We start from the raw sequence: 25,763 nt of genomic DNA on the forward strand, positions 1-25,763 counted from the left end.
CTCCTTTAGTTAGCATAGTTTTCCTTCTTTTCTCTCACTAGTTAAGAACTTGTGTTTGAGGGGAGGGGTTTTACCTCCATTAGTGGATCTTTTAACAGTGTGTACTCTGTCCGGGAGAGGGGCATACTCCCCACCCATTTCCCTGTCCCTCTCCTGGCACAAGTGGCACTGCAGACAGACTCAGCACTGACAGCCAGTCTGTATACACCACAGCAGCAGTGCAGTACCAAGGCAGGGATTCATCACTCCTCCATGGCGAAGAACAATGCAGCTCTGTCAGTGCAGGCAGCAGTACTGCAACTGGCCACATCACAGGCTTATGCTCACCACAGAGCCTCACAAGTCTCCCCATTTCCAGCATCCCCCTGCTTGTAGCACTCCTTTCCCCTAATTCAGTCTCTGCACCACGGCTGCTCGTGAGATACTTCCCTGTTTTCTACTAATGAGGACACAGGCTTTTCTCCTCACCACTCACTTCCTTCAAGAGCCCAAAGATATGACGTATAGCCTCCTCACTGGCACTATTACAACTCGCTGCCACGGTATGGACATGAGGGGGCCACCGCCATTCTTGAATTGCTGGCCATAGCGTTCCATGGGGAATCCTATATGTCCTACTGGATACAACAGGACTCCCCTCAAGGAAGCACCTTTGAATCTCTATGATTGACCCCTCCCCCTGCAACCCACTGAGGCAGTGGGACAGGAGTTACCTGTTACCAGCCACCTAGAAGGCCAGTGATGCCCTCTTGCCATCAGATGAGGCTGTGTTAGCCAGTGGCCGGGTAATGTGCGGTGAGGTACTCCCCTGGGTCCTAAGCAACCCAGTTTTTTACTATTAGAGCAGGCAGCTCCTAGCACTCTCACCCACGGCCAGGCTGTAGTAATCAAACGGTTAAAGTTCTTTTGTTGTGCCAGCTGTGTTGCAGTGACAAAAGGGTTAACAGCAGGGTCAGGCTCAGAGCTTAACTAGTTACAAGTTTATTAAGCTACAGTTATAAGCATGCAGTTACAAAGGCTATTGTTTACTTCTTATATGCTGGCAAAGTACAGGTGTTAACAAGTTACCTTACAATCCAATACAAAGATATCTGTTACCATCTAACACAATGATATCTTGACACAATGACATCTAGTTACAGAGCTCTAATTCTTTAGCTGTGCACAAAAAAAAGTCGGAGACCTAGCATGGGTGTATCTTACCCTCTCTGCATCTCTCGATACCAGCGTAGCCAAGCTGGATCGGTCACTCAATTCCGCGGAAAGATGAATACGAGGTTGGGCGTCCCCAGTTGTAGACCTCGGGAGGCAATCACCTGACCTGACCAGCAGGTAGTTGGTGGAATGCACTCAAAGTTAGAGTTCTGCTGGACCCATCTTTTTTACCGCTTCTGGGTTACGTATTCTCTTTCTTATCTATGGTGCCAGATCATACTGGTCTGTCTTTGTGACGCCAGTTTGTTACAAGGGCATTTCTTACTTAGTTTGCACTTGTAAGACAAGAGATAAGCAATTTAGGAGTACAGGACATTCTTTTGTGTGGGCGGGGCACGTCCCCTTCTGGGATGGTTGTGTGTGTGTGCATCATATCGATCAATGCCAGCTGGGGTGATTTCTGAGGGTCCCCCCCCACCCTTGTTGACAGTCTGGCCTGTTAGCCTTCCATCTGTACTTTCTGCTTCTCAGGGTCATGATAAGCTAGCATATCTGGGCCTCAATGAGGGCATCAAAGACTGTGCTGTCAGCAGCCATTTCCATGCCCTGTGTGCTCCTCGGTGGGTGGGGGGGGGGCAGCGAGCAAGCTGGCTTGTAAGGGGGAGACTTTGTCTGGATACAGGCTGCTCCACCTCCACAGTCACCAACTATGGATGATTATACCCACTTCCAGTGCGTGTTTAAATGGATAGCAGCAGAACTCCACATAGATGAGGAGGAGGTGTCAGAAACCCAACATAAATTGATGAATGCTCTGCAGCCACCCTCTCAGCTAAGATAGCTTTGGTAATAAATGGGGAAGTTCTAGACCCAGCAAAATCAGTGTGTCAGACCACAGCTACACCAACACCCACTCCAAGAGAGCTGATGGCAAATACTATGGCCTTCCCTATGGGCTCAGAATATCTCTTCACCCAACCTGCCCCTAATTTACTAATGGTGGAGGTGGTGAACCAAAGGTGTAAATAGCATCAGTGTAGAACAGCCCCCACAAATAGAGGTAATAGGAGACTGAACATCTTTAGTCGCGAAGTAACACCTCAGCTGCACTCCAGTTCAGGGTTGCAAATTACTTGCTAAATATGACCACAAGAACTACATAAAACTTATGGACTTTATTAAGGACATTTCCAACATTTTCTTCCATGCATTGTGAACACTACAGTACAGGTGCTCACAGACAATGCTTCATGTATGTTTTATATCAACAAACAGGTCTGGGCTTGCTCCCTGTCCCTCTGTGCCAAGGCCGTCAAGCTGTGTATTCACCTCTCAGCCGCCTACCTACCTGACTTCTTGAACACCACAGCAGCCTAACTCAGCAGGCGGTTTCCCTCAGACCATTCAAGGACAGTTGCCCCATCTTTGATATTTATAGCGATCTCAGGCAAACCACTTAATAGATGCTTGCAGTTAATAGTAACAGAGGTAGCCGTGTTAGTCTGTATTATAACAAAACAAAAAAGCATTCATGTAGCACTTTAAAAACTAACAAAATAGTTATTTGCTCTAATCCCTGTGTTTCCCCCCGCTTTGCCTGCCCGCCTTCTGCCCTAGGTAGCTGATTAGTCAGTCTTCTATCTTTCAGTTCAATTTTAGTCAAGTCAGTTTACATTTATCAGAATTTTCCAGACTGAAGAAGTGGGTCTATCCCACAAAAGCTCATCACCTAATAAATTATTTTATTAGTCTTTAAAGTGCTACAGGACTGCTTTAAACAAAAAAAAAAAAAAGGAATTATTTGAAGTAAATCTTGGATTATTTCTCCAAACTTCCAATATGTATGTTGATAGAATTCTATCTGTGCAAGAACCTTTGTTGGTGTACGGAAAGTGATGTGTTGCAAATTTCATGAGAACTACAAATGTATCCTAAAAATCTAACCATAGTCATAAAAACAGCTGCATCTGACTAGTCAAGTAAAGCTCATGAATTCCAAATCAGTAACAGTGAGTGGAATTTTACTTTAAAGTATCTATTGAAAGGACAACTGAGTCAGACAAAAATTGTTTATATAATTTTCAATGTTTAAGAGAATGGGAGTGGGAGACAGATTGTGGATTTCTATTATCTGGTCTGGCAGATGTTATCCCTGACTGATTGCAGGCAGGTCTCTTAACTGCTGTTCTCATTATCTGTAAAATGCTTATGAAGCTTTCTTACCTCACAGGGATAATTTGGGGATGAGTGTTCATAAAGCTTTTGGATATCCTTGGCTGAAAGTTCTGTAGAAGCATAAATAACATGAAAGTCAGCCAGCACAAAAGTACAGTTTTAGTCGAGGATATTAAAGCTCTACATTCTAATTACTTAAATTCTTAATTATGAAAACTGAAATTGATGGGATTTTCATCTAATACTTCTGGAGAATCACAGCAATGATCAAGTGAAGAGGGGAACAAATAAACTGAAAAATTATGAGGAATTCATTTTAGAAGTTGTTTGATGTTCAAAACTGGATGCCTGTAAGACAGGGTATCCAGGATAAGTGGAGACCTCTTCAGCTCTCACAAGTGGGTGTGTATTTTCCTGAAACCCTTCCAGCCCCATCCATAGAAACTTGGCTTTTCATCCTGGTTTGTATTCCTTTCCCTTAAGCTTAACATACTCCTTCCCTCTCAAAGCTTTAATTCAGAGGTATACACCCTGCAGATCAGGAGAGTTATCTGATGATGGGCCAGGAGACAGTTTACTGAAGTTGAATATCCACAGGAATGGCCCCCTGCAGCTCCCAGTGACCACACTTCTCCATTCCCAGTCCCTGGGAGCTGCAGGATGTGGAGGCCAGCATCTCCTTGTGATCCGCCACTTCCCACAGCTTCCATTATCTGGGAGCAGTGAACTGCAGGCACTGGGTGTTTCAGGAGGCTGGGCCTGCAGATACTCAGTGTAAATAAACTATCTTGTGGCCTGCCAGCGGACCACCCTGATGTGTTGCATATGGCCCATGGGCTGCACATTGCTTTCCACTGCTTTAAGTAGATAATGTTAAATAAACAGCTAAAGGTGTACTTAATTTCAATTCAAATTTGCAAACTATTTTCACTAATCGGCCCCCATGAGAGGCTGCATGCACCCTTCTCAAGAAACACTCTTCTCTTGAAGGACATGCTAAAGTCATAATCGTTGATCAGAGCACCTACACTATTATCAGTTACGATCTATGAACTGTCTCCATGCCGTTCAGAATCTGCCTTGCTGACACTTCTTTCCCTGCCTTAAATTCAATAAAGCCAAAGCAAAGCTCTTGATCACTCTTCCCCCTACCCCTTCCATTTTTCCCCTCCCACTTTCTGTGTCACCATGGCCTCCCCTTCTCTCCTTATGGTCATTCAAGCCCAGAATCTGATACCATTTTAGACTCTGCTCTTAATGTATCTACATATATAAACTATCATTTTTTAATCTTGCACACTGCTTTTAAAATCCAGAGCTTGCTTTCTGGATACAGCCCAACATCTCATTCAAGCCTTTATTGCAAACTTCTTTTCTGGCCTTAGGTACTACAACTTTATCTCCCTCAGATTTGCTCAGAAGCCTGCTGGTAAATTCAGCTTCGTAATTACTGACTGTTAACTACATATAGGAACATTGCAAATTGAGGAGAAAAGAGAATCCAAGTGAAAACAGTGGATTTAAGGTTGATATTGTGTCCAACTGATGAGTAGTAAGAATGGATTGTAAATGCATGTTCTCCACATTTCTAATTGCTTTAACTGCTGAGAATTTGAAAAACTGTCAAAGACTGAAGAGGTGATTCATGGCCTGAAGTGAAAAGCAGCTTTTAAAAGTTGGATTTGTACCATATAGAACAGCAACACCCAAGAAACATCATTTAAAGGCTCCCAAAAGAAAACATCTTTCTTGCAAATCAGTAAGCTTCTTAAATTCAGACTTGCACTCTTTGACTATTTCCACAAGTTTTCACTGTTTCCTGTGACCAGACCAAATGAACTCCTTGGACCTTCTTCCCTTGCGAAATCAGGACATGTCTTTCCCTGCACTGATGAGGGTGTGCTTATATTGTGGCCCATGTCTCCCAGTTGTCATAAGATGATCCACAAACTCCCTCACTAATTCTGGTCTGCCTATGGTCTGAAGAAGTGGTCTGTCCCATGAAAGCTCACCTAATAAACTATTTTGCTAGTTTTTAAAGTGCTACTTGACTGCTTTTTGTTTTGATAGTGTATAGACTACCACAGCTTCCTCTCTGTTACTAATTTCCTGGGAGTGACTGGGGTTTAATTTATGACTTACTGATGACTCCCTGCCAACAGACACAAAAGACTTTCAGATCTGCTCAAGGAGGTTCTCTGCTTTGGGGACAGTTCGTACGATCAGGTTCTTTTTTTTCATTCCTTCTCTGGTACCAAAGGGAGCAAGCACTTCTTGAGCCTCCTTCCTTCCCAAATACTTAACTTACGTGCACATTCTTTCCTCATGCACACAGTCGTGAGAACCTTATCCTCATTCCTTAGTAAGTTGGGAAAACTCGATAGTCATAAACTATATGTAGATGTTCTGCATTGCATTTCCTGTTAATGAAGCTATTAAGCCCTTCTCTTATTTTAAAAGCACTGTGCTATTACTAGTAACATGTACTGACTGTTGCCATTTCCTTCCTGTAATTTATGAGAGAGGTCTGTGGTGCTGAAATGTTGGGTAGTCCAGTTCTAAATTGCTACTTTTTCGCGGGTGATGTGTGCTCATTCACTATCCTCTGTCAAGGTTTTCTCAGTTCTTTCTTGGCCTTCCTTGCTTTCTCTTTCCTCATTTGGCTACCCAGTTTAATGAATGCTTGTCATGTCTCTCATCTTCCATATGATATGTGTCCCAACCACCTAACCCTTCTTTCTTTGATATTGTGTGACATGTCCTGCCTTCTCCTCTCCTCTACTGTCCCATTTGTTTTTTGTTTTTCTGTCCATGAAATATGTAGCATCTTCCTCAGTCCTTTATGACGAGCAGCCTCCAATCTCTGTTAGCCACTGTCATTCTCAAAATCTCTGTTCTATACAATAGTGGTACTATCACAGTGATACAGTACTATCACATGATATCATCTGCTCTTTTGTTTGACGTGGTCATGTCCAGTTGACCATGATGTTCATCTTCAAAAGTTGCTTCCTAATCCCGTACAAATATCTAGATGCCAACCACAATCAGATGTCATCACGTGCTCCAGATTCCTGTGTTACCATCCAATCTCTTTTCAGTACAGTCTCCTATCTTTATAATGATGGTTTTCTTTACATTTACTTTCAGTCCAGTTTTTGCTACTTCCCTCTGAAACAATGGTAGTCATTGAGTTCCAAATCATATTCAGTAGAGCAGTGATGTTAGCAAAGTCAAGATTGTGTAACTCATATCTGCTAAACAACAATGCCTTTTGTTACCTGCTTCGTCACCCAATCACTTGCTAATGCAGAGAGGATTTGTGATAACGCACACCTTTTTCTAACTCACATCACAACATTGAACTGTTGACCCAAGCCATAAACTCCTTATAATGTTGATCAGCTTACTGGTCTCCCATAGCTTCTAGCAATATTCCACAGTGTGTCTCTACTTGTAAAGGAAGGTTGCCAATTCCTGATAGTCCAACTCTGAGCACACACCTCAGAGGTGCAAGATAAATGCTTTTATTAGAAGCCTTTAAAAACCCCTCAAATAATAAGTTTGGGGGAAATCCATACTAAAAGGAAAGGAAGAAATGCTTGTGTTCCAGATGATTTTAACAAGTCAGCTATCTGAAAGCTATTTGAGATGTTTGGAATTCTAATAGTAGTTTTGGCTATAAGGAATAGTAGTCAGAGTGCAAGAGGGTCATGCAAAGGTGTGTATTAAGTGCAATTTATTGTGTCTCTCTGGCTGAACATGGGATCTCTGCTGAGCATTATGTTCTATCAGATTACAGACATAACAGTTGTGACAAACAGTCTATGAAATTGAAATTTATCTACCTTTAGTTCAATTCACAAAGAGAGCTGTAAATAACAAAGCTTGCTTACAAAGCATTATATCTTTTCAAATGTTATCATAAATAAATAATGTCTGCAAGATCTATGCTTAACTAGGAGGATTCTCTCCCAGGCAACACAATTTTTTTACGTTTAATGTCATCAAACTTGGAGCTCTTTTTTTTTTGTTTTGGTGGGGGGCAGTGCTTATTATTTAAATCTATATGATTAGACTTTTCATAGTAAATTACAAAAAAATACAGAAGATACATGCTGAAGTTTTCTGAGGTGCACATATCCAAGCCCAGTAGACAAGGCCTGCTTATTTTTGCAGAAACTCACACTGCTCTCTATAGAAAAATATAAATACTCTTTACACCAGTGGTAACCTATGCATAGGGTGACCAACCATCGTGTATTTGGTGGGATGGTTCTGTGTTTGGGATACCAAAAAGGCATCCCTACTTCTTTTTTAAAAGAGACCAATTGTCCTGTATTTAGGCCTGCTGGGGCTGAGAGTGGGAGCTCCCATGGCTGCCACTTCCCCAGAGCTCAGGCTGGGAGCTCCCATGGTCACCTCTTCCCCAAGGCTCCAGGCAGGGAACGCCTGTGGCTGCTGCTTCCCCAGGCTTGGGGCAGCCGGGAGGAGCTGCCCCTCCCCCTCATAGCTGCCTGTCCCATATTTGGGACAGGGTGATATGGTTGCTCTACCTACGTATCAGATTTTCTCAGATTAACTTTTCTTTCAGAGGCCGCAATTCTCTATCTTCTCAAATTTCTTATTAATTACTTATCAGGTTTAAGTAAAATGGACTGTAAATGATTGTACTGTGGAGATATGTCTATCTCATAGAACTGGAAGGGACCTTCAGAGGTCGAGTCCAGTTCCCTGCACTCACAGCAAGACTTATCACCATCTTTCTCTGTAAACACCTGTTTGTTTTTTTCTTACATATTTACTTTGAAAAATCTTACAAATGATTAAAGTGTCTGTGTTCTGTACTCCTTTCCGTGCAAAGAGCCATTAGCTTGTCATATGAAAATACTCACAGATGATAGAAACTTCTGGTTTCCATTCTGTCATCAATTTAAGTAATCTGATCTACCTTGCGTTTTTATAAGGTACCTCTTGCTGTGGTATTAAAGAGCAGAAAGTTCTTCCACATTTACTCCCCCACATGCCACCAAAATGGCAAGAGACTGTGTCTCTAACCAACAGACACTGAGTCACCTTCAGATGAGCAACTATGTAGTTGTTAGTTTCCTCTTTCCTCATAGTAACATTTCCCCAAGAACTAAGTTGCTCTTCACTGGAAACAGCTGCAATTAATTCCTACTGCCCATGAGAGTAATAATGGCTGTCCGTTCAACTAGCAATGACTTTATGGATAGGTTTCCAATTTGGAAACCTCCTAGTCCTCAGATAAACAGATCTTGGTAAGTATTGAAGAAACTTGCTCCTGCCTTACCCATTCTGAAGACTCCATTTATGCTGCTCTCAAAAGTAAATTAAGCCAACCAAAACCAAAAAAACATCCAAAGTTCTTTCCTGTAGGGTTTGATTTTTCTGAATTTTCTCAGTTTTGTCTCTTATTGCACATCAAGCACCTTCAGTGTTTTTTTTATTCCGAAACACCAATTACAAATGGTCTGGAGATATTTACAGAGGGGAAACTGAATGTCATATAATATAATGAACTGGGGAAGGAAAAATACTATGGTGGCAGCAAAGGTGTATTTTTCTGCATTATACCATTACATGGGGCTATGCACCGAAGAGCAAGGTGAAATATCTTTCCTTTAGTTTATAATGGCCAGATTTTCTCAAGTGCTAGCATTGGCAGATCCCACTGCAACCTCTAGGAACAGGGGCTATTCAGAACCTTTGAAAACCAGTCCGTACTGAGTGTGTGTTAAATGTATCTGGACCTGGTGTTTAAAAAAATAAAATAGTACGCTAGTTACATGAGATCATGTGGATCTTTAGGACATTAAGCTAAAAATGATGTTATTCAGTTATTAAAATATGACGTTTAAAAAACTAAGGAATCTAAATTTTAAATGATTCGTCAGAGTAATCTGCAGTGGGTTCTTACTACACTCAGTTATTTACAGTGAGCAAGTGTGGAATTAACTGAAATACCCCACTTTCAAATTTCCATCTTTTATATTTGTTTTATATCATGCTAATTGATATTTCCCTAATTTACAACAACCTTATGATTTATTAAGTAGGAGCTCTGGAGACTTCCAATTTTTGCACTTAAATTAAATGGCTGCATCTACTCGGGCAGCTTCTGTTGGCAAAACTGGAGTTTTGTTGACAAAACTCGCCAAGCAGCTACACTGTTTAAGCACTCTGTCGAGCGTTTGTCGACAAAACTCAGCTGTTCAGTCGGCAGCGTTATCCCTGTTCCTGGTCAGGTATAACGCCTCTGTCAACAGTGTTTTGTCGATAGGGTGCCCATGTGGACAGTTCTGTTGACAGAGAGGGCTTCAGGTTTCCCGGGCAGCCCTGTCTGCAGAGCTTCCAGTCAGCCATTCTGATGAGAGAGGGAAAGCAGTCTGGCTGCTCTCTGTCAACAGAGAGGCTTGCTCTTTCAATCTGCTTTTGTGTAGACACAATCTGTCTACAGAGGTACTTGCTAAGGTTCCTCTGTCAACAGTGATCTCTGTCAACAGAGTCTGCCCTTTTAGACGTGGCCAGTCAGCACAGCCATATCTCCTGAGTACCTCACATGGTGTCAGACATCACACATTTGACCCAGATTTTTAAATGTGTCCCATACTGCTGTATCAAAGTCCATATTAATCTAGTTTTGCAAATTTTCCTGGTTCTGAGCTGTCACTGTTTTACACCCACAGTCAGTCACTGTCAGGCTTGCACAAACAGGTGGAGCAAGACAAATATGTAGAGAGAAAATTATATAGCCAAGTACCAGCCTCTGAAGTTACAAGAATTTACGTAATTTTCAGTTAATATCTTGAGGGCCTTTATGCCCATACTACAAGTCACTGTCATCTACCAGTTGCAAGATTAGTAATATTTCTGGAGTTCTGCGTTTATTCAATTTATTTGGTTATGGATATTTTCATACCATTATTTTAGCATGTGAATAGCAAGGTCTACAGTTCAAGCCTGGAGGTGTCCCCAGCAGAAAAGAGGAGGGGAAGAAAAAAAAAAAAAAAGAAACACTAAAGATACCAATGGAGGTACCCTGGAGAAGACAGAAGAGGTATTGCAGATTTCAGAATAGCTGCTACAAGGAATTCACTTGGAGCACTGATAGACAATGTGGATGAATATTTGATTTCTGCAATAGTAGTGGATGTGACTTTAGTGTGATCCAGGATGAGATCCTGATGTCTGGCAAGAAAAGGTCCAAAAAGTATCAGAAGGATCTAAGCATGTTAGTGGGAAAGACTAAATGATGTCAAGTATGTCCATGGTAACAGGCATTTGTCCGTGTGATGGCAGAGCTAATGTTACCATTTTCCTGTGGCGACTACCTCATCATTTTAAGAAGAAATTATGCCAGGACCTGGAGTTATAATTAAGATGAGCTGCATATATCGGTTTGCCTGGGAGTTTGGGGGCTCAAGTATCAAAATAACATTGCAGTAGTATGTCAAGTTTTCATTCTTCATGTACTTAGAACGTAGACATTGGTGACATGAGACTGCTGGTAATTTTACTGAGCTATTTTGATGAGACTAAAAAGAGTGTATTTCAGTTTTTGGACCTGCCTAAATCCATCTGTGTCCTGGATTCTGTATGATTCAAAATAACTCATGACAGTATTGTTGCCTGCACAATATACCGTGACTGGGAGATGTTACTTGATGCTGTCCAACCTGGAACTAATCAATCAAAACACAGTATACATGGGCTATCTCTCTGCCATTTGGCAAATATTTGCAGTGTATCCAGAATAAAACATTCAGTACCTGTTGAGGAACTTACTCTGATGTATATTGTCACTTCTCTTCAAACTCCTAGCAATATTAGCTACTAAAAGAGTATGCCATGTGGTCTGTTCATCGACATTGAGCCATTGAATAAGCTTCAGCATGAAGATGCCTTGGAACTTCTGTTGAACGTATAAAAAGAATGTAATGGCACTAGGTAAAACTTTAAAATTCCCCTTAGGAGATTAGCTGGTTAAAAAAATTCAGCCAATACAATACAATCTTCAGCCACATTAGAGATTACAAGTAGCGCTGAAGAAACCAGTCAGCATATGGATCTGTTTTCAGTGTGTCAGTTCCAAGATACAGCTGATCTTGTACAAGATCCTGTACAGGCAAGCAGACCCTGGAGTTCTGTGCAGCTTGTGAAGAAATAAAGCTTTTTGAGAGACTTGTAATGACCGAGTTGTTTGCCCATTCAGATGTTGAGCTTTCAGCACTGGGACAGAAATAAAACAATTAGCTGACTGATTTCTGTTAAAATGAATGAAAACCATGAGTGCCTTCAGGAGTGACCAAATGAAGTGTTGGAGTTTGCAAAAAAGCAAACCCAGAGTACAATAATAGAGAATGTTAAAACAAACTGACTTTTTTTAGTGTCAATACTTGTTTTCTACAAAAAATATTCAGTTAGTACACAGAATCATTGTTTCATTTGATTAAAAAAAAATCCCAGCTATTGGCATGCTTGTATTTTTTTTTATGTAACACTGTGTTCAATAAAACTCTTAATGTCTTTCATTGTATCCCTCATTTCAAGATGTATTGTTCTTTATACTGATCATCACTGTCTCATTTCAGAGTTTGGGTGTTTGAGAAATATGGATACAACTGGTTATACTGTATGGCCTCTGGGGATTTCTGGGAGTATGGTAATCTTTTTGGGATTCTTAGAAAATCTGGCAATTACTGCTTGACAGTTCCTGTATGTTGTGTCCAGAATACACTTTGCTGGAAAATAGCATGTATCATATTTTCTTAGTAACAGAAAAAAAGTCCCTAAGTCTCTCATATTAGGTTATATAAAATAAGGAAGTAGTTAGTGGATGCTTCATTGTTAGTCTTTCAGAGTTGGACTGGACAAAATATTTGAGAATATACTTCACAAAACAATTAACATGGGATGGGCTGAGCACTGGAATGGAAGCAGAAGTTTCAGACAAAATCTAGGTGTGTGAGCATAAGAACTAGAAATGGACAAGATGACAGCATTTTGATAGTGAGTTGGCTTGAAGAGTGAATAAACTTTTATTTAATAATGAGCATATGTTCGTCCTTTTAAAAACTGTATTGTATAATTATGGACTTCAACTGAAATCTTGTGCAGCACTCTGCAAAAATAGTGTTCTTCATTCTTTCAGACTAATCAGAAGCTTGGCTGTAGTATAGAATTATGGCTCATTTTGTATGTCATTTGGAAGAGTTAGAAGAAAGGGGAGAAGCAAACACTGTTTTCCGCCCTATGGGTAAAGCAATTTCAGAATACGATACTAGTGTTCCCTTTTGCATAGTAGGAAAGAACTCCTCCCATAGCAGGTGCAATGCTGTGACCTGATTTGTGTAGAGTGCTGAACAGTCCTTTCTGACCTTTAAATTGTATAAATCCCCTTAATTATATGTGCCAGAGCTCAGGAAACAGCTGAACAACTTGTATATGGGGGACCATCTCACTTTGAAGAAAAATAGCTTATGGTTTTAGGTTGGTTGACCATTATTAGAGCATCTGTTTTTGCAGATGCTGGCTCCTTGCCGCCATGATACAGATCTAGTTGATATAGATCTTGTTAATTCTGTGATTCTAACCAGCCCTCCATAACCGGCCTTGTGCTACCCAAGCCCCAGTGCGGGGCAAGCCAGTTCCCGCCAGGAGAAGAGCTGGGTTGGGCCGGCCCAGCCCCATGCGCTGCTCAAGGCCCAGCAGCAGGGCTGGCCTCTCAGTGGGGGCCATGCCAATGCCTATTGCACAGCTGACCAGAGGTCATGCTGCCGGGGCCAAGGTATCCGAGTGGCCGGCATCGGGAGAGACTCAGCTTTTCCCCAGGGCAGGACCAACTAGTGGGACTGGGCTTTCCAGGCCCTCCCTGTGCAAGTTGGTGGGAAACAGGCCGGGACTGACTCTGGGGCTCTCCCCCGGCCAGCAGATGGAGGGGCGGAGGAGAGGGCAAAGTGCCCCACATGGGAGCACTGGACACTTGTTCTCCTGTGAGATTCCTGGTCACCACGAACCTATCCATGGACAAAGAACTGAACATCAGAATCGGGAAGGCAGCTACTGTTTTTGGCAGACTTACGAAACAAGCATGGAGCAATTCTAAGCTGACAGTGAAAACAAAGATACTAATCTACCAGACATATGTATTCAGTATCCTGCTATATGAATCTGAGACATGGACCACCTATTCGAACCAGGAGAAAAAATTGAACAGCTTCCATCTTCGCTGCCTCCTCAGAATTATGAATATCAACTGGCAAGATAAAGTTTCAAATGGAGATGTCCTGTAAAGATCTGGCATACTCAGCCTCATAGCAATCCTCAACAGCAGAAGACTACAATGGCTTAGTTTTGTGAGAAGAATGGTTGATGATAGTCTTCCCAAAGAAGTCCTCTTTGCTGAACTGTCATGCAGGTTGAGAACAAGAAGAAGACCAAAGCTAAGGTTCGAGGATACATGCAAAAACACCATGAAAAAATTCAACATCAAGCTAAACTCCTGGGAATCTACATCATCAGATCAAATTACCTGGCGATGATTGCTATGACAGGGCAATCCTTCAATAATATATGTGCAAGTCACACAAAAGAACTTTGTACTAGAAGGAAAAACTCAGGCTGTGTCTACACTGTGAGATAAAATCAATATATAATAAATAAGAATACTTAATCTTGATATTATGAATTCAAATAAAGTGTCCAGAAAGCTTCTTGAAATTCAACCCACCTTTTCTCTGTGTCGACTCTCTATATCCCCATTGCCCCATGCAAGTTCAACAGCGTGAGCACTGCATGATGGGTACCTATCCCACGGTGCCTTAGCCCTGGTTGCTTGTGAGTGTTTTGTGTTGGAATCCCAGAATTCCAAGCACTATACCAGAATTCACTGCATCACTAACCACGTGAGGAAAAAACTGGAGATTGCACCATTTCCTGCTGCAGCATTCCAGCACAAGCATGGATTCATGAATGCTCCAACTCATAGCACAGATCATTTTGACAACCACAGTGGCTGTTACACAATTTGTCCTTCACTTGCAAAGCTCAATGGCGCTTGTCTATCCTGCTGCTGTTGCTGCTGCTGCTGCTGATGATGATGATGGTGGTGTTTTGGAACAGCAATTGTGCCAGCTGCAGTCCAGGAATGCTGAGCTGGTGGCTGCCATTAATGCATTGATGACAGTGGAGCGGTATTTTTGGACTTGAGAGACCAGGACAAACTGGGATCACATCATTTTGGAGTCCTGTGATGACCAGCAGCGGGTGCAGAACTTTAGCATGCACAAGTCCATCTTTGTGGAACTTTGTGCTGCACCCACCTTGAAGCCACAGGGTGATGTCCGCCCTGAAACACAGCAACGCAAAATAAGGCAGGCTTTAACAGTAGTAAAGCAAGTGGCAATTATACTGTGGAAGTTTGCAACCCCCGACAGTTACCAGTCAGTGGCAAATCAGTTCAGGGTGGGCAGATCTACAGTGGGGTCTCTGGTGATGGAGGTGGCCCATGCAATCTGTCGGCATCTCCTTAGGAAGACTATGACCCTGGGAGATGTACAGGGCATAGTAGATGGTTTTGCTGTGCGGGGTTTTCCTAACTGCCGTGAGGCAATAGATGGCACGCACATGCCCATCATGGCCTTGGAGTATATTAATTAGAAGGGGTACTTCTCCATGATGGAAAGAGGCTGTTTTCAGGCTTGGTCAACATTAGGCAAGTAAGTTGATTTCAAATATGTAATTCTAGCTGCGGTAATTGATGTAAGTGAAATATAAATGGATGATAGTTACCAAAAAACTGGAAGTCTTTTCTACATCAGTTTGTGGCATTCTATATATAAAAATGAAATTCCTTTTCAGTTTTATGCAATCTTCTAAAAACAGGAACATTTTTTTCTTTCTGACCTAGAGGACTTGAGAGTATCAAGAACTCCTCGTTTCTAATCCTGACTTTGCTGCTGAGTTGCACTGTGGTCTTGGGAAAATCATTCAATCCTCCATCGCTATTACTCCTCTAGCAAAAAACAGCCCTAAATTATTCTTCCACAGGTGTACAAAGCAAAAAGAATATACAGTAATCACTATAATTCTGACTACCAGAAAATCTTCATAAGCAAAAGAATTGCCTCTCACTGTGAGGGGTGATTTGATAGCAGCGTTCAACTTCCTGAAGGGGGGCGCTAGAGAGGATGAAGAGAGGCTGGTTCTCAGTAGTGATGGATGGCAGAACAAGGAACAATGATCTCAAGTTACAGAGGGGGAGGTGTAGGCTGAATATTAGAAAACAATGTTTTAGCAGGAAAGTGGTGAAGCACTGAAATACATTACCTAGAGAGGTGGTGAAATCTCCATCCCTAGTGGTTCTTAAGTCATGGCTTGACAAAGTCCTGATTGGGATGGTTTACTTAGGATTGATCCTGATTTGGGCCAGGGGCTGCACTCAATGAGCTGTGGTCCTTCCAAGCCCTAGGAGTCTATGATTCTATGTGTTCTGTTCCTTGTAAAGAGCCATATACAAAACACTGTGGTTTAGGTAGAAGAAAAGCAGGACTTTTATTAATAGGCATAGGAACATAAGAACAGCCATACTGGATCAGACAAATGGTCCATCTAGTCCAGTATCCTGTCTTCTGACAGCAGCTGATGCCCAATCAGAGAATCCTGGGGCTGGAAGAGACCTCAGGAGATCATTGAGTCCAGCTCCCTGCCCAAAGCAGAACCAGATGCTTCAGAGGGAATGAATAATAAAGAGCAATTATCAAGTGATCCATTTCACTATCCAGGCCTAGCTTCTAGCAGTCAGATAATCTTGACTAGTAGCCATTGAGGGATCTTTCCTATTGGGATGTTGAAGTTTAACTGTTTAATCTGTAAGCCTCATCTAAATGGATGAGGCTTGCCGGTTACCGTTAACCAGTGCGTGTTGGAGCAGCCCTCCATCTGCTGCAGACCAGCTCCATGGGTCCCACCTGGAGGTTGGGGTGAGGGCACTCCAGCACAGCTGGAGCAGCCCTCATTCGCAGTGGGCCCCAACCAGGACCCTTTTGGGCACCCAAAATTGACATTACATTAGCAATTCTCCAGTACAGAAGCCAATCTGATAGGTTCCATAATACAGTTAGTGCTGCAATTTCATATATGAGTAATAACTGATAGCCTTTTTTGCTCTGTTACTTAACCATGGTGGTATCTTTTGGTGGTCTTGTTATTTTTACTTACTGTATATATTTTGTTTGAGTATTCTGGTATTTGTAAAAATTGTCCATGCAGCTTGCAAGCACTTCACTTCAAATTCACTGTTTAGATATTTTTCTTGTTTAAAACACACACACCAAAAGGAGCAAGTCTTTTTAGTGCTAATTATGTTTCTACATCTTCTGAAAAGGCTTCGGGTGATGAAAGTGTACCCTCAAGGACACAGAAAAGTGCTGCATAGTAGAATCTGTACACTACATTTTGTGAATAGGGGGTTAAAAGTATTCATTGAGAAGAAAGGAAGATCAGATGTTACTGTATGTAGTACTCTGCTACAATGGGATTGAGGAAAGTCTCTCAAACATCTGAAAAAGCATGCAACATCAGCTTTTGGTTTGACTGATAAAATCCTCCAAGGGAGATGATTTTCCAGTCAGAAATACTGTAGGGTGCGAGAAGACATTGTAACAGTCGAGAGTGCAGTCCGACCCTTCTGTGAATCCTCAGGAGAATCTAAACAGACCAGTCTGTGCAAGGTGAAAAGCTGCAAAATAACTGCCATGGGAACTGCTGCAGAGCAAGCCATGCTTGCCAAGACTTCAAGGCTACGCTGGCAGTAGGCCACTAGAGATAGTGATAAGGAATGCATAGGCAGTTTTAGGCAATCTTATGTTAATGAGCTCAGCTTTATCAGGTAGAGTTAGGAGGCCTGTTACAGAGCCTCTCCCCGAGCGAAGCTCAACGTGTCGGGTTTCCCCCCCACTGGTGACTGCGGCGTCTCCAGGGCTCCCATCGCGGGTGTCACGTGCTTTCAATAAACCAAATATAGCACTCACCTTCTGGGTGCAGCCTCGTTTCTGGGGAACCCGAGCCTGGTTGACTACAAATACTATACAGGTTTTCAGCCTCTCAAAGAGACAGTGTCCAGTGTAACCTTAGCAAAGCTCTCTTTTTGGTAGTTTGTCTTGGAATATATTGAAGTCAGTATTTATTACTATTTGGGTAAACATAATGTACCTCAGGGTCACTTGATCATATCCAAATTTGGTCCACTGATTGGATCATTAGTTTCCCCAGTTTGGACCTGGTAAGGTACTGAAAGGGAGTACCATGGAATTGTCATGAATGAATGCAGGGACAGGGTTAACCCTTAGAAGTCTCTCTCTATGTGGGTCAGTCAGGTAAACCAATGGGAGGAAGTAAAACTCTTTCGAACCAAGAACAATTGCAGTCTGAGGAGCCTTTGTGTGGCTGATGCAGAGGAGACAGACAGAAATGATAAATCCTAAGCAACTGGAATGAATCCATTAAATATTCTGGCCATAATCGGAGCATGGATATGTAAATAGAAAGGAAATGTTTAGTTAGACATGATCAAGTTATTTTTATTTTGGGAATTGGTGTGGCATTTCTCCGATGAAGAGTTGATTCTTTCCTCTGTACTCTGTAACTTCTAAGATGAATCCCAGAGAAGTAATTGTCTGTGCTGCAACTGGAATGTTTTGAGTTGTGTTACATGTGGCATCTAAGTAGGCTTATTTACTTCCTTGGTATTTTTGTTTTTGTGAATAAATTACTTTTTTAAGGCAATGTTTTTGATTTCTGTGTCCCAGAGAAAGTCTGTATGAATGCCCACCTAAAGCAAGGTCAGCGATCGATTACAGCCTAATTTCTTCCTCCTTGTTTTCAAGCTTTCTCCTAAGGCTTGGAGTTACCCTGCAAGGAGATATCCTAAGCGTTAGAATAAGGTTCCAACGATATGTGATCTACATATCCTAAGTGTGTCTTCCTGGGTTCTAAAGAGGGGTTTTTCTCTCTTAGGTGGTGGCAGTCTACCAACCCAGGGTCAGGGAATCTGTGAGCTTGGGGAGTTTGTTTATGCAGAGCCTAGAGAGGAAAGGTATTTTTAATGTTTTTGTAGGCCCCTCTTTCTGCAGTAGGAGTGTCAGAGTGGGGAAGCAGCCCTGACATGAGCAATTATTTATTCCCTCCAATATTTACTGAAAATAGGCAGTAGCTTTCAAGAATCCATCAGACTCCTGTCCATCCGTTTTGTTTCACAGATTGACTTTGTGCCTTTTGCCAAGCACCTCCGTATCTTTCTTCCATCATCCACCTGCACGTTTGAGTAGTACTTTGCAGTTAGGAGTCACTTTGCTTCTCAGCCCTCCCAGCTGCAAGTGAGCTTTACGTTTACAACAGGTTGAACTTCTCTAGTTCATCACCTTTGGGACCTGACCAGTGCCTTTGATAAGTGGACATCTGGCTAACTAAAATCATGTCTGAACAGAGTCTGCTGGGTTCGTGAGGGTCAACCTGTAGCTCCTTTCACTCAGTGAATTGAATCAATACTAATGTGAGGCACTATTGTACCTCTCACCCTTTCCCAATTCGCCCTTAACATACAGTCCTATTTGAATTATTTCTGTTACTAAATTTCATTGTCTTGTCTTATAGGTTTTGCAGTAGCCCAGTGTATAAACCAGCACAATCCATCACCCCTTTCATCGCCATCTCCTTCTTCCAGTGGCAGTGGGAGCACTGGTCACTGTGATTCAGTTACTGCCAGTTCAACTTCAACCCCTTCTGCAGCACAGAGTCCATCAGGTAAATCAAAATTTTCAAGCTTGGCATCCAGGGTGCACCCTAATGTATTTTATAAACTCTCATTGGATTAAATTGTAAATTGTGTCTCGAAACTTTTTTTACTATGCTGGATGTCTTTGCAACAGAGTCTAAGAAAAAGTAAGTGAGAACACAAATTGTGAATGTTTTTTCAGCTTCCTGGTCTACTTTATTCCATGGATATTTTACTACTGTCAATGTTGATTTGCTGATTGAAGGATGCACCTATAACTTTCTGTTTGTCTGCTACCAGGTTGTCTGTTTAGATTTGTTTTAACCTGAAACTATAATAAGGCTTATCTGTATATAGTCATAAACTGGAGCTCCTGTGAATAAGCGTGATGTTCTCCACAGTGCATAACTTTACGCAGCTGAATATTTCTGTTTACCCACCACTTCCTATGACGTTTTATTTAAAAAAATGGCTCCGACTTTTGTATATTCAAATCTTACTGTTATTTTTGCATTGTATCTAGAGGGCAAATATGATACATTTGAGCAAGAGTGTTAGAGTTGGGTTGTTACATGGTAGAGTTGGACCACGTTTAACGTGGAGTTTTGGTTTAAAGAGGCATTTTGAAGAGACTCAAATACGTGCATTCCACTGGTGGAGGGGAAGTTGGCACATATACGAAATGACAATTGTAATTTGCTTTCAAAGGTTTACACAACAAAGCTCTGTGGTGCTATTGTGCAAAAGTGCTTGATGTGAATATTTACGATAAGATTCCTTGTTGCCATCCCAGTTAGGACTTCCTTTTTCCGTTCTTTCTTAGTGAGGTTTTTGTAGAACATCCCATTCTGGCATTTATCCTGAACGTTCATTTATTGGTCCATTCATTGTCATGTATGAGTCAGAGAGCTGCTGAGATATAAAGTTGGGGACAAGGCAGGAAGTTCATTCTGTAGCAGATTCTCCTTGAAATGCTTCCATTGTCCACCTGCTCCAAGCCATACAGTTTCAGTTTTGAAAATTAAGGTGACTCCTTTTTTAAAAGTAAATCAATTTGAACAGTTGTTTCCAAGCTTGAAATGTGGATAGTCACCTGCAATTCTGATTACCATTCTGACTGACCATTTTATTTTTTTAACTTAACTCATAAGCATTCCGATTATTAGCATCCTTGGCAAGCCTGAGAAAGACCTATTTATGTTTATCCAGGGGACTGCATTCTAAAAATGAAATTTTTAATTGTCATGACAAGTATTCAGTGCTCCACACATATGACTTTCTAAACCAATTAGTAAACACTAAAAAATGTGATAACATAAACCTTATATCAACATGTCAGACATACAATAACTTAAGTTACATGAAGTAAATGTGATCCATTACCAATAAAATGGCATTAAAATCTTCACAAAATAAGGGGATTTTGAAAGGTGCGGGTCCTTTCGAAAAGGACCCCCGTGTAGCTGCACCAAGCCACACACTTTCGAAAACGGCAATTTCTAAGCGCCGCGGCCGGAAGCGTCCTAATGCTAATGAGGCGCTGAATATTCAATTCAGTGCCTCATTAGTAATCTTTGAAATATGGCTATTTCGAAGATATGTGCCCATGCAGACACAGCCTGTCTGTCATAATCCTTTGCATCACCTCTGTGCACAACTCATAAAGAAACATCCATCACCGTTTTTCTTATAAAACAACATATGAAATTTAAAGTGCTAAAGTAGGACCGGTCTTTGAGTAACTTGCTCTGAATTTTGCAATAACCTTGTAGACATTTATTGTTTCTCAATTTTTACGGTCCTTGTTCACTGGTGATCACTGACACGAGCTTTATCAAAAGAAAGAGCAGTATGTGAGACCTGAGGGAATGGAGATATGATAGGATTTTCAAAAGTCCAGTATCAACTAGCCTGACGTGAGATTTATATAGAAAGAAAACATATGCTTATATAGGTAAGGAGAATGCTACACAAAAACTCCATCTAATTAGTAATGTCGTATACTGTACTTATATAACGGAGATGGCCATGTTAGTCTGTATCTTCGAGAACAAGAAGTCGTCCCGTGGCACCTTATAAACTAACAGATATTTTGGAGCATACAGTTTCGTGGGCAAAGACTCGCTTCATGAATGCTTTATTGACCCGCTTCAAGAATGCTTCAAGTGGGTCTTTGCCCACAAAAGCTTATGCTCCAAAATATCTGTTAGTCTATAAGGTGCCAGAGGACTTCTTGCTGTTCTCATATACTGTACTTGACTCTTCAGTGTAATCATGACTTGGCATAAGTAAATGTGCAATCTGATGCTTGCCAATGGTGACTGAGACAAGAACCCTAGACTGATATTGTTCTACATCCTGCAGGAGTGAATAGAGGCCCTTGTCAGGATCCTGACTTCATTGTGCTTTATAAACAAAAAGAGAAAACCCAAAGAGTCTGCAGTTTAGGTTTTTTGCTATTATCCAAAGGAATCCTTTTATTTCACAATAAAGTGTTCTTCATGTAGCAAGTTCCAGTTCCAAGGCATCCTTCAGTCTGCATAGACTATGGATCACGCCCTTCGTAACTCCATTTAAGATTGTCATTTGCAGCATTGACTGTGGCTGTGGAGGCTCACACGAGAGTGACAGTCCTTGCTACCTCTGCTGCATATGTAGTGGGTGTCTGGCAGGTCCTTGCTGTCCTTTCTACGGGCTTGCTTCTTCTCTGCCAACTGTCTGATCTTCATCTCGCCCTTCTGAAGGCCCTTCTGTAGTTCCTGCTTCCAGCTGCTGCGATTGTCTGCCAGCTCTTCCCAGCTACCTGGGTCGATGTCTACATCCTCGAGGTCCCTCTTACAGTTGTCTTTGTAGCGCAGTTGGGGCCATCCAGGAGGTCTTTTGCCAGAGGCTAGCTCGCCATACAGGATGTCTTTTGGGATTCTTTCATCATTCATCCTGTGGATGTAGCCAAGCCAGTGGAGCCGCCGCTGCCTGAGGAGGGTATGCATGGTTGGAAATCCAGCTTGCTCGAGGACAGCGTTGTTGGGCACTCTGTCCTTCCATGATATCCCAAGAATGCGCCTGAGGCAGCGCAAGTGGAAGACATTCAGCCTCTTTTCCTGGCGGGCGTACAAGGTCTTGCTGCCATAGAGGAGGGTGCTGAGGATGCAGGCTCTGTAGACTTGCATTTGGTGTAAGTGTACAGCTTCTTGTTGTTCCACACTCTCTTGCTAAGTCTGAACAGAGTTGTGGCTGCTTTTCCAATCCTCCTGTTTAGCTCAGACTCCAGCAACAGGGTGTTGGTGATGGTGGACCTGAGGTAAGTAAACTCGTGAACGACCTCTAGTGTGTAATTGTCAATGCTGATTAATGGAGGTTCAGCAATGTCCTGACCAAGTACGTTTGTCTTCTCTAGGCTGATGGTAAGCCCAGAGTCCTTGCATGCTTTGTAGAACTGATCCAGCACTTTTTGAAGGTGGCCTTCTGTGTGTCACTACAGCAGCGTCGTCTGCAAACAGCATGTCTCTAACGAGCACTTCCTGCACCTTAGACTTAGCCTTCAGCTTTACAAGATTAAACAGTTTCCCATCAGATCTTGTGTGCAAAAAGGTGCCCTCTGTTGAGGATCCAAAGGCATGCTTCAGGAGCAGTGCGAAGAAGACCCCGAACAATGTCGGAGCAAGGACCACATCCTTGTTTGACACCACTCCTGATGCTGAAGGCATCCAATAATGTGCAATTACATTGGATGGTTCCTCTCGTGTCTTCGTGAAAAGACTGGATCATCTTGAGCAGCCATGGTGGACAGCCTATCTTGTGGAGCAATTTAAACAGTCCATCCCTGCTGACTGAGTCGAAAGCCTTGGTCAGGTCGATGAAAGCGACAGAGAGTGGCTTCCTCTGCTCCCTGCATTTCTCTTGCAGCTGCTTCAGGGAGAAGCTCATGTCAATGGTAGATCGCTCGGCACAGAATCCTCACTGGGATTCAGGATACACCCTCTCAGCGAGCTTCTGGAGTCTGCCGAGGATGACGTGAGCGAACAATTTACCAGTGATACTTAGAAGGGAGATTTCCACAGTAATTGTTGCAGTCACTTCTGTCTCCTTTCTTCTTATACAAGGTTACAATGTTGGCGTCCCGCATATCCTGTGAAACCTCACCCTCTCTCCAGCGCAGGCACAGCAGCTCATGTAGGGTTTCCAGGAGTGTGTCCAAGGCACACTTGATTACCTCTGGTGGTATACCATCCTGGCCTGGGGCCTTTCCTACTGCAGTGCTGTCAATAGCTTTCTTCAATTCAGCCACAGTTGGTTCCTGGTCCAGCTCATCTATGACTGAAAGGAGCTCGATGGCATTGAGGGCTGTATCAACCACAGTGTTCTCGCATGAGTACAGCTCAGAGTAGTGCTCGACCCATCGCTCCATCTGTTTGGCTTTGTCAGTGGTGACTTCACCAGATTTGGATTTCAGAGGTGCCGTCTTGTTCTGGATGGGTCCCATTGCCTTCTTTATGCCCTCGTACATTACCCTGAGATTAGCAGAGTCAGCACAGGTCTGGATACTGCTACATAGCTTAAGCCAGTAGTTGTTGGCACAGCGCCTGGCTGTCTGCTCTACTATTTTTCTGGCTACTCTGAGTGCTTGCTGGGTACTCTGACTCAGTGAGCGTTTATACTCCAGAAGTGCAGCGTGCTTCTTTTCGATGACTGAAATGATCTCATCAGAGTTAGCTTCGAACCAGTCGTTTGCGTTTCCAGCTCTTCTTCCAAACACTGCAATGACCGTATTGTAGCTTGTGTCCCTCAGATGCTGCCATCTGGATGTCTCATCCGCAACCCCAGGACTGCTGTGCAGATTCTCCTCAGGGGTCTCTCTGAACAATTTGGCTTTTTCTGAGTTTGCTGTCTCCTGGCATCAATGCAGGGCCTTCCAGTTGGTTTAGAATAGTGCAGCTTCTTGGGTCTCATCTTTAGCTTGGAGCAGACTAGCGAATGATGTGTTTCGCAGTCAACAGTATGGTAGCTGCGTGTCAGGAGGACATTTTTGGCATTGTTGCATCTGGTGATGACCAAGTCTAATTGGTGCCAGTGTTTCGAGCGTGGGTGTCTCCATGACACTCTGTGCTGTGGCTTGGTTCGGAAGAATGTGTTTGTGATGCACAGATTGTGGTACGTGCAAAGTTTGAGGAGACGCTGTCTGTTGTCATTCATTTTTCCCATACTGAAGTGACCTAGGCAAGAGGGCCATGAGTCACGATCAGCTCCGACTCTTGCATTGAAGTCACCCAAAAGGTACAATTGGTCATGAGCACGTATTTGCACTATGGCAGCACTGAGCTCGTCATGGAACTTGTCCTTTGCTTCTGGTGTGGTGTTCAGTGTTGGAGCGTAAGTGCTGATCAGGTGGATGGGACTGGCGCAGGTTTGAAGTTTGACCTGAAGGAGTCTTTCTGATCCGCCCGTGACTAGTTCTACCATTTGCAGAAGAGCGTTTCTGCTGGCAAAGCCAGCACTGTGCTCCCTGGGTTCCTCTTGGGCTTTGCTCTGCCAGAAAAAGGTGTAGTCCTTGTCCTTCAGGGATCCTGAACCTGCAAGTCGTGTCTCCTGCAAAGTGGCGATGTCAACTTGAAGCCTCTTCAGTTCGTCATTGATGATAGTGGAATTTCAGGTGTCACTGATGTCCTGAAGATCTTCAGTCAAACCAGTCAGCATGGTCCGTACATTCCAACAAGCAAGCTTGAAACTTTTGATGATTTCCTTTTCTTAATAATTTTCTTGTTGGTTTGTCTGGTGCTCATTTCAGTGACTTGTCAGGTTTGGGAACCTTAAGCCTCATGCACCCAGTGAGGCAAGTGAACTGTGGCGAGACAGTACCCTGCTGGCTGGGGGCTGCCCAGCCAATCGAGCAAGAGCTTATAACCGGTATCTGTTGCCTCCCGTGTTAGTTCAACCCTGTTAAGCCATGCTGGAGTACCTCTCCAGGTGCGAGCCTGGGCAATTTTTATGGAGACCCTGGGCTGCCCAGACACCAGGCCCCGCCTCTCAGCTTTACTGATATAGTCCAAAGGAAAGGATAACCTCTACGTCTGGTACCAGCTCAGCTGCAGGAGTTGCCGGGACAGTGCCAGAAGTTGACATAGAACTGCCTTAGGACTCTCCTCTGGATTTTCTGTCAGGGTTTACTCCCTTAGCCTTACTCCTTCCCAGGATAACCCACAAGGCAGTGGGGCGTCTTCCTCCGCCTTCACAGGAGCTGTCAATTTGCAGCACCACACCTCCTGGTCCACCGTTGAGACTGTGCATTAGAAGGGAGAAGGAACAAGTCCCTCCATGAGGTCAGTATGTGAGACAGACCAGACCTCCCTCACTGTGTTTCACCTGCAAGCTGGCGCAGTTGCCCGGGGGATGACATCACTGTAATGCACAACAGCTGCTAGGAGCCAACAGTGAGAGTTGAGTGGTGAGTGAGGACCAGTGTTTCCATCCGCCTGAAAAGGCGCAGCTGCCGGAGAGTCAGAGGTGTACTACCTCTACCCAGACACCCATATGCACCCTTCATGTAGCACTTCCTTAGTATATAGTATTAAACAGTGTTTTGTGATTATATGTATGACTATGTACCCCATATTCTTTATGGAAGTATGCCTGTGAATAG

General features: G+C 42.9%; 1 protein-coding gene across 4 annotated transcripts in view; it reads left to right on the forward strand.

The window, feature by feature from the left end:
- The window catches only part of CLEC16A (C-type lectin domain containing 16A), a 247,372-nt gene that overhangs the window by 197,923 nt on the left and 23,686 nt on the right, over positions 1–25,763 (forward strand). For all 4 annotated transcript variants that reach the window (XM_075010592.1, XM_075010588.1, XM_075010590.1 and 1 more), the window contains exon 22: positions 19,006–19,155. In XM_075010592.1, the coding sequence (XP_074866693.1) occupies positions 19,006–19,155 (150 nt within the window). The remainder of the gene's footprint in view (positions 1–19,005; positions 19,156–25,763) is intronic.

The sequence above is a fragment of the Carettochelys insculpta genome, chromosome 16 (assembly GCF_033958435.1).
Source record: "Carettochelys insculpta isolate YL-2023 chromosome 16, ASM3395843v1, whole genome shotgun sequence".
NCBI classification, from domain to species: Eukaryota; Metazoa; Chordata; order Testudines; family Carettochelyidae; genus Carettochelys; species Carettochelys insculpta.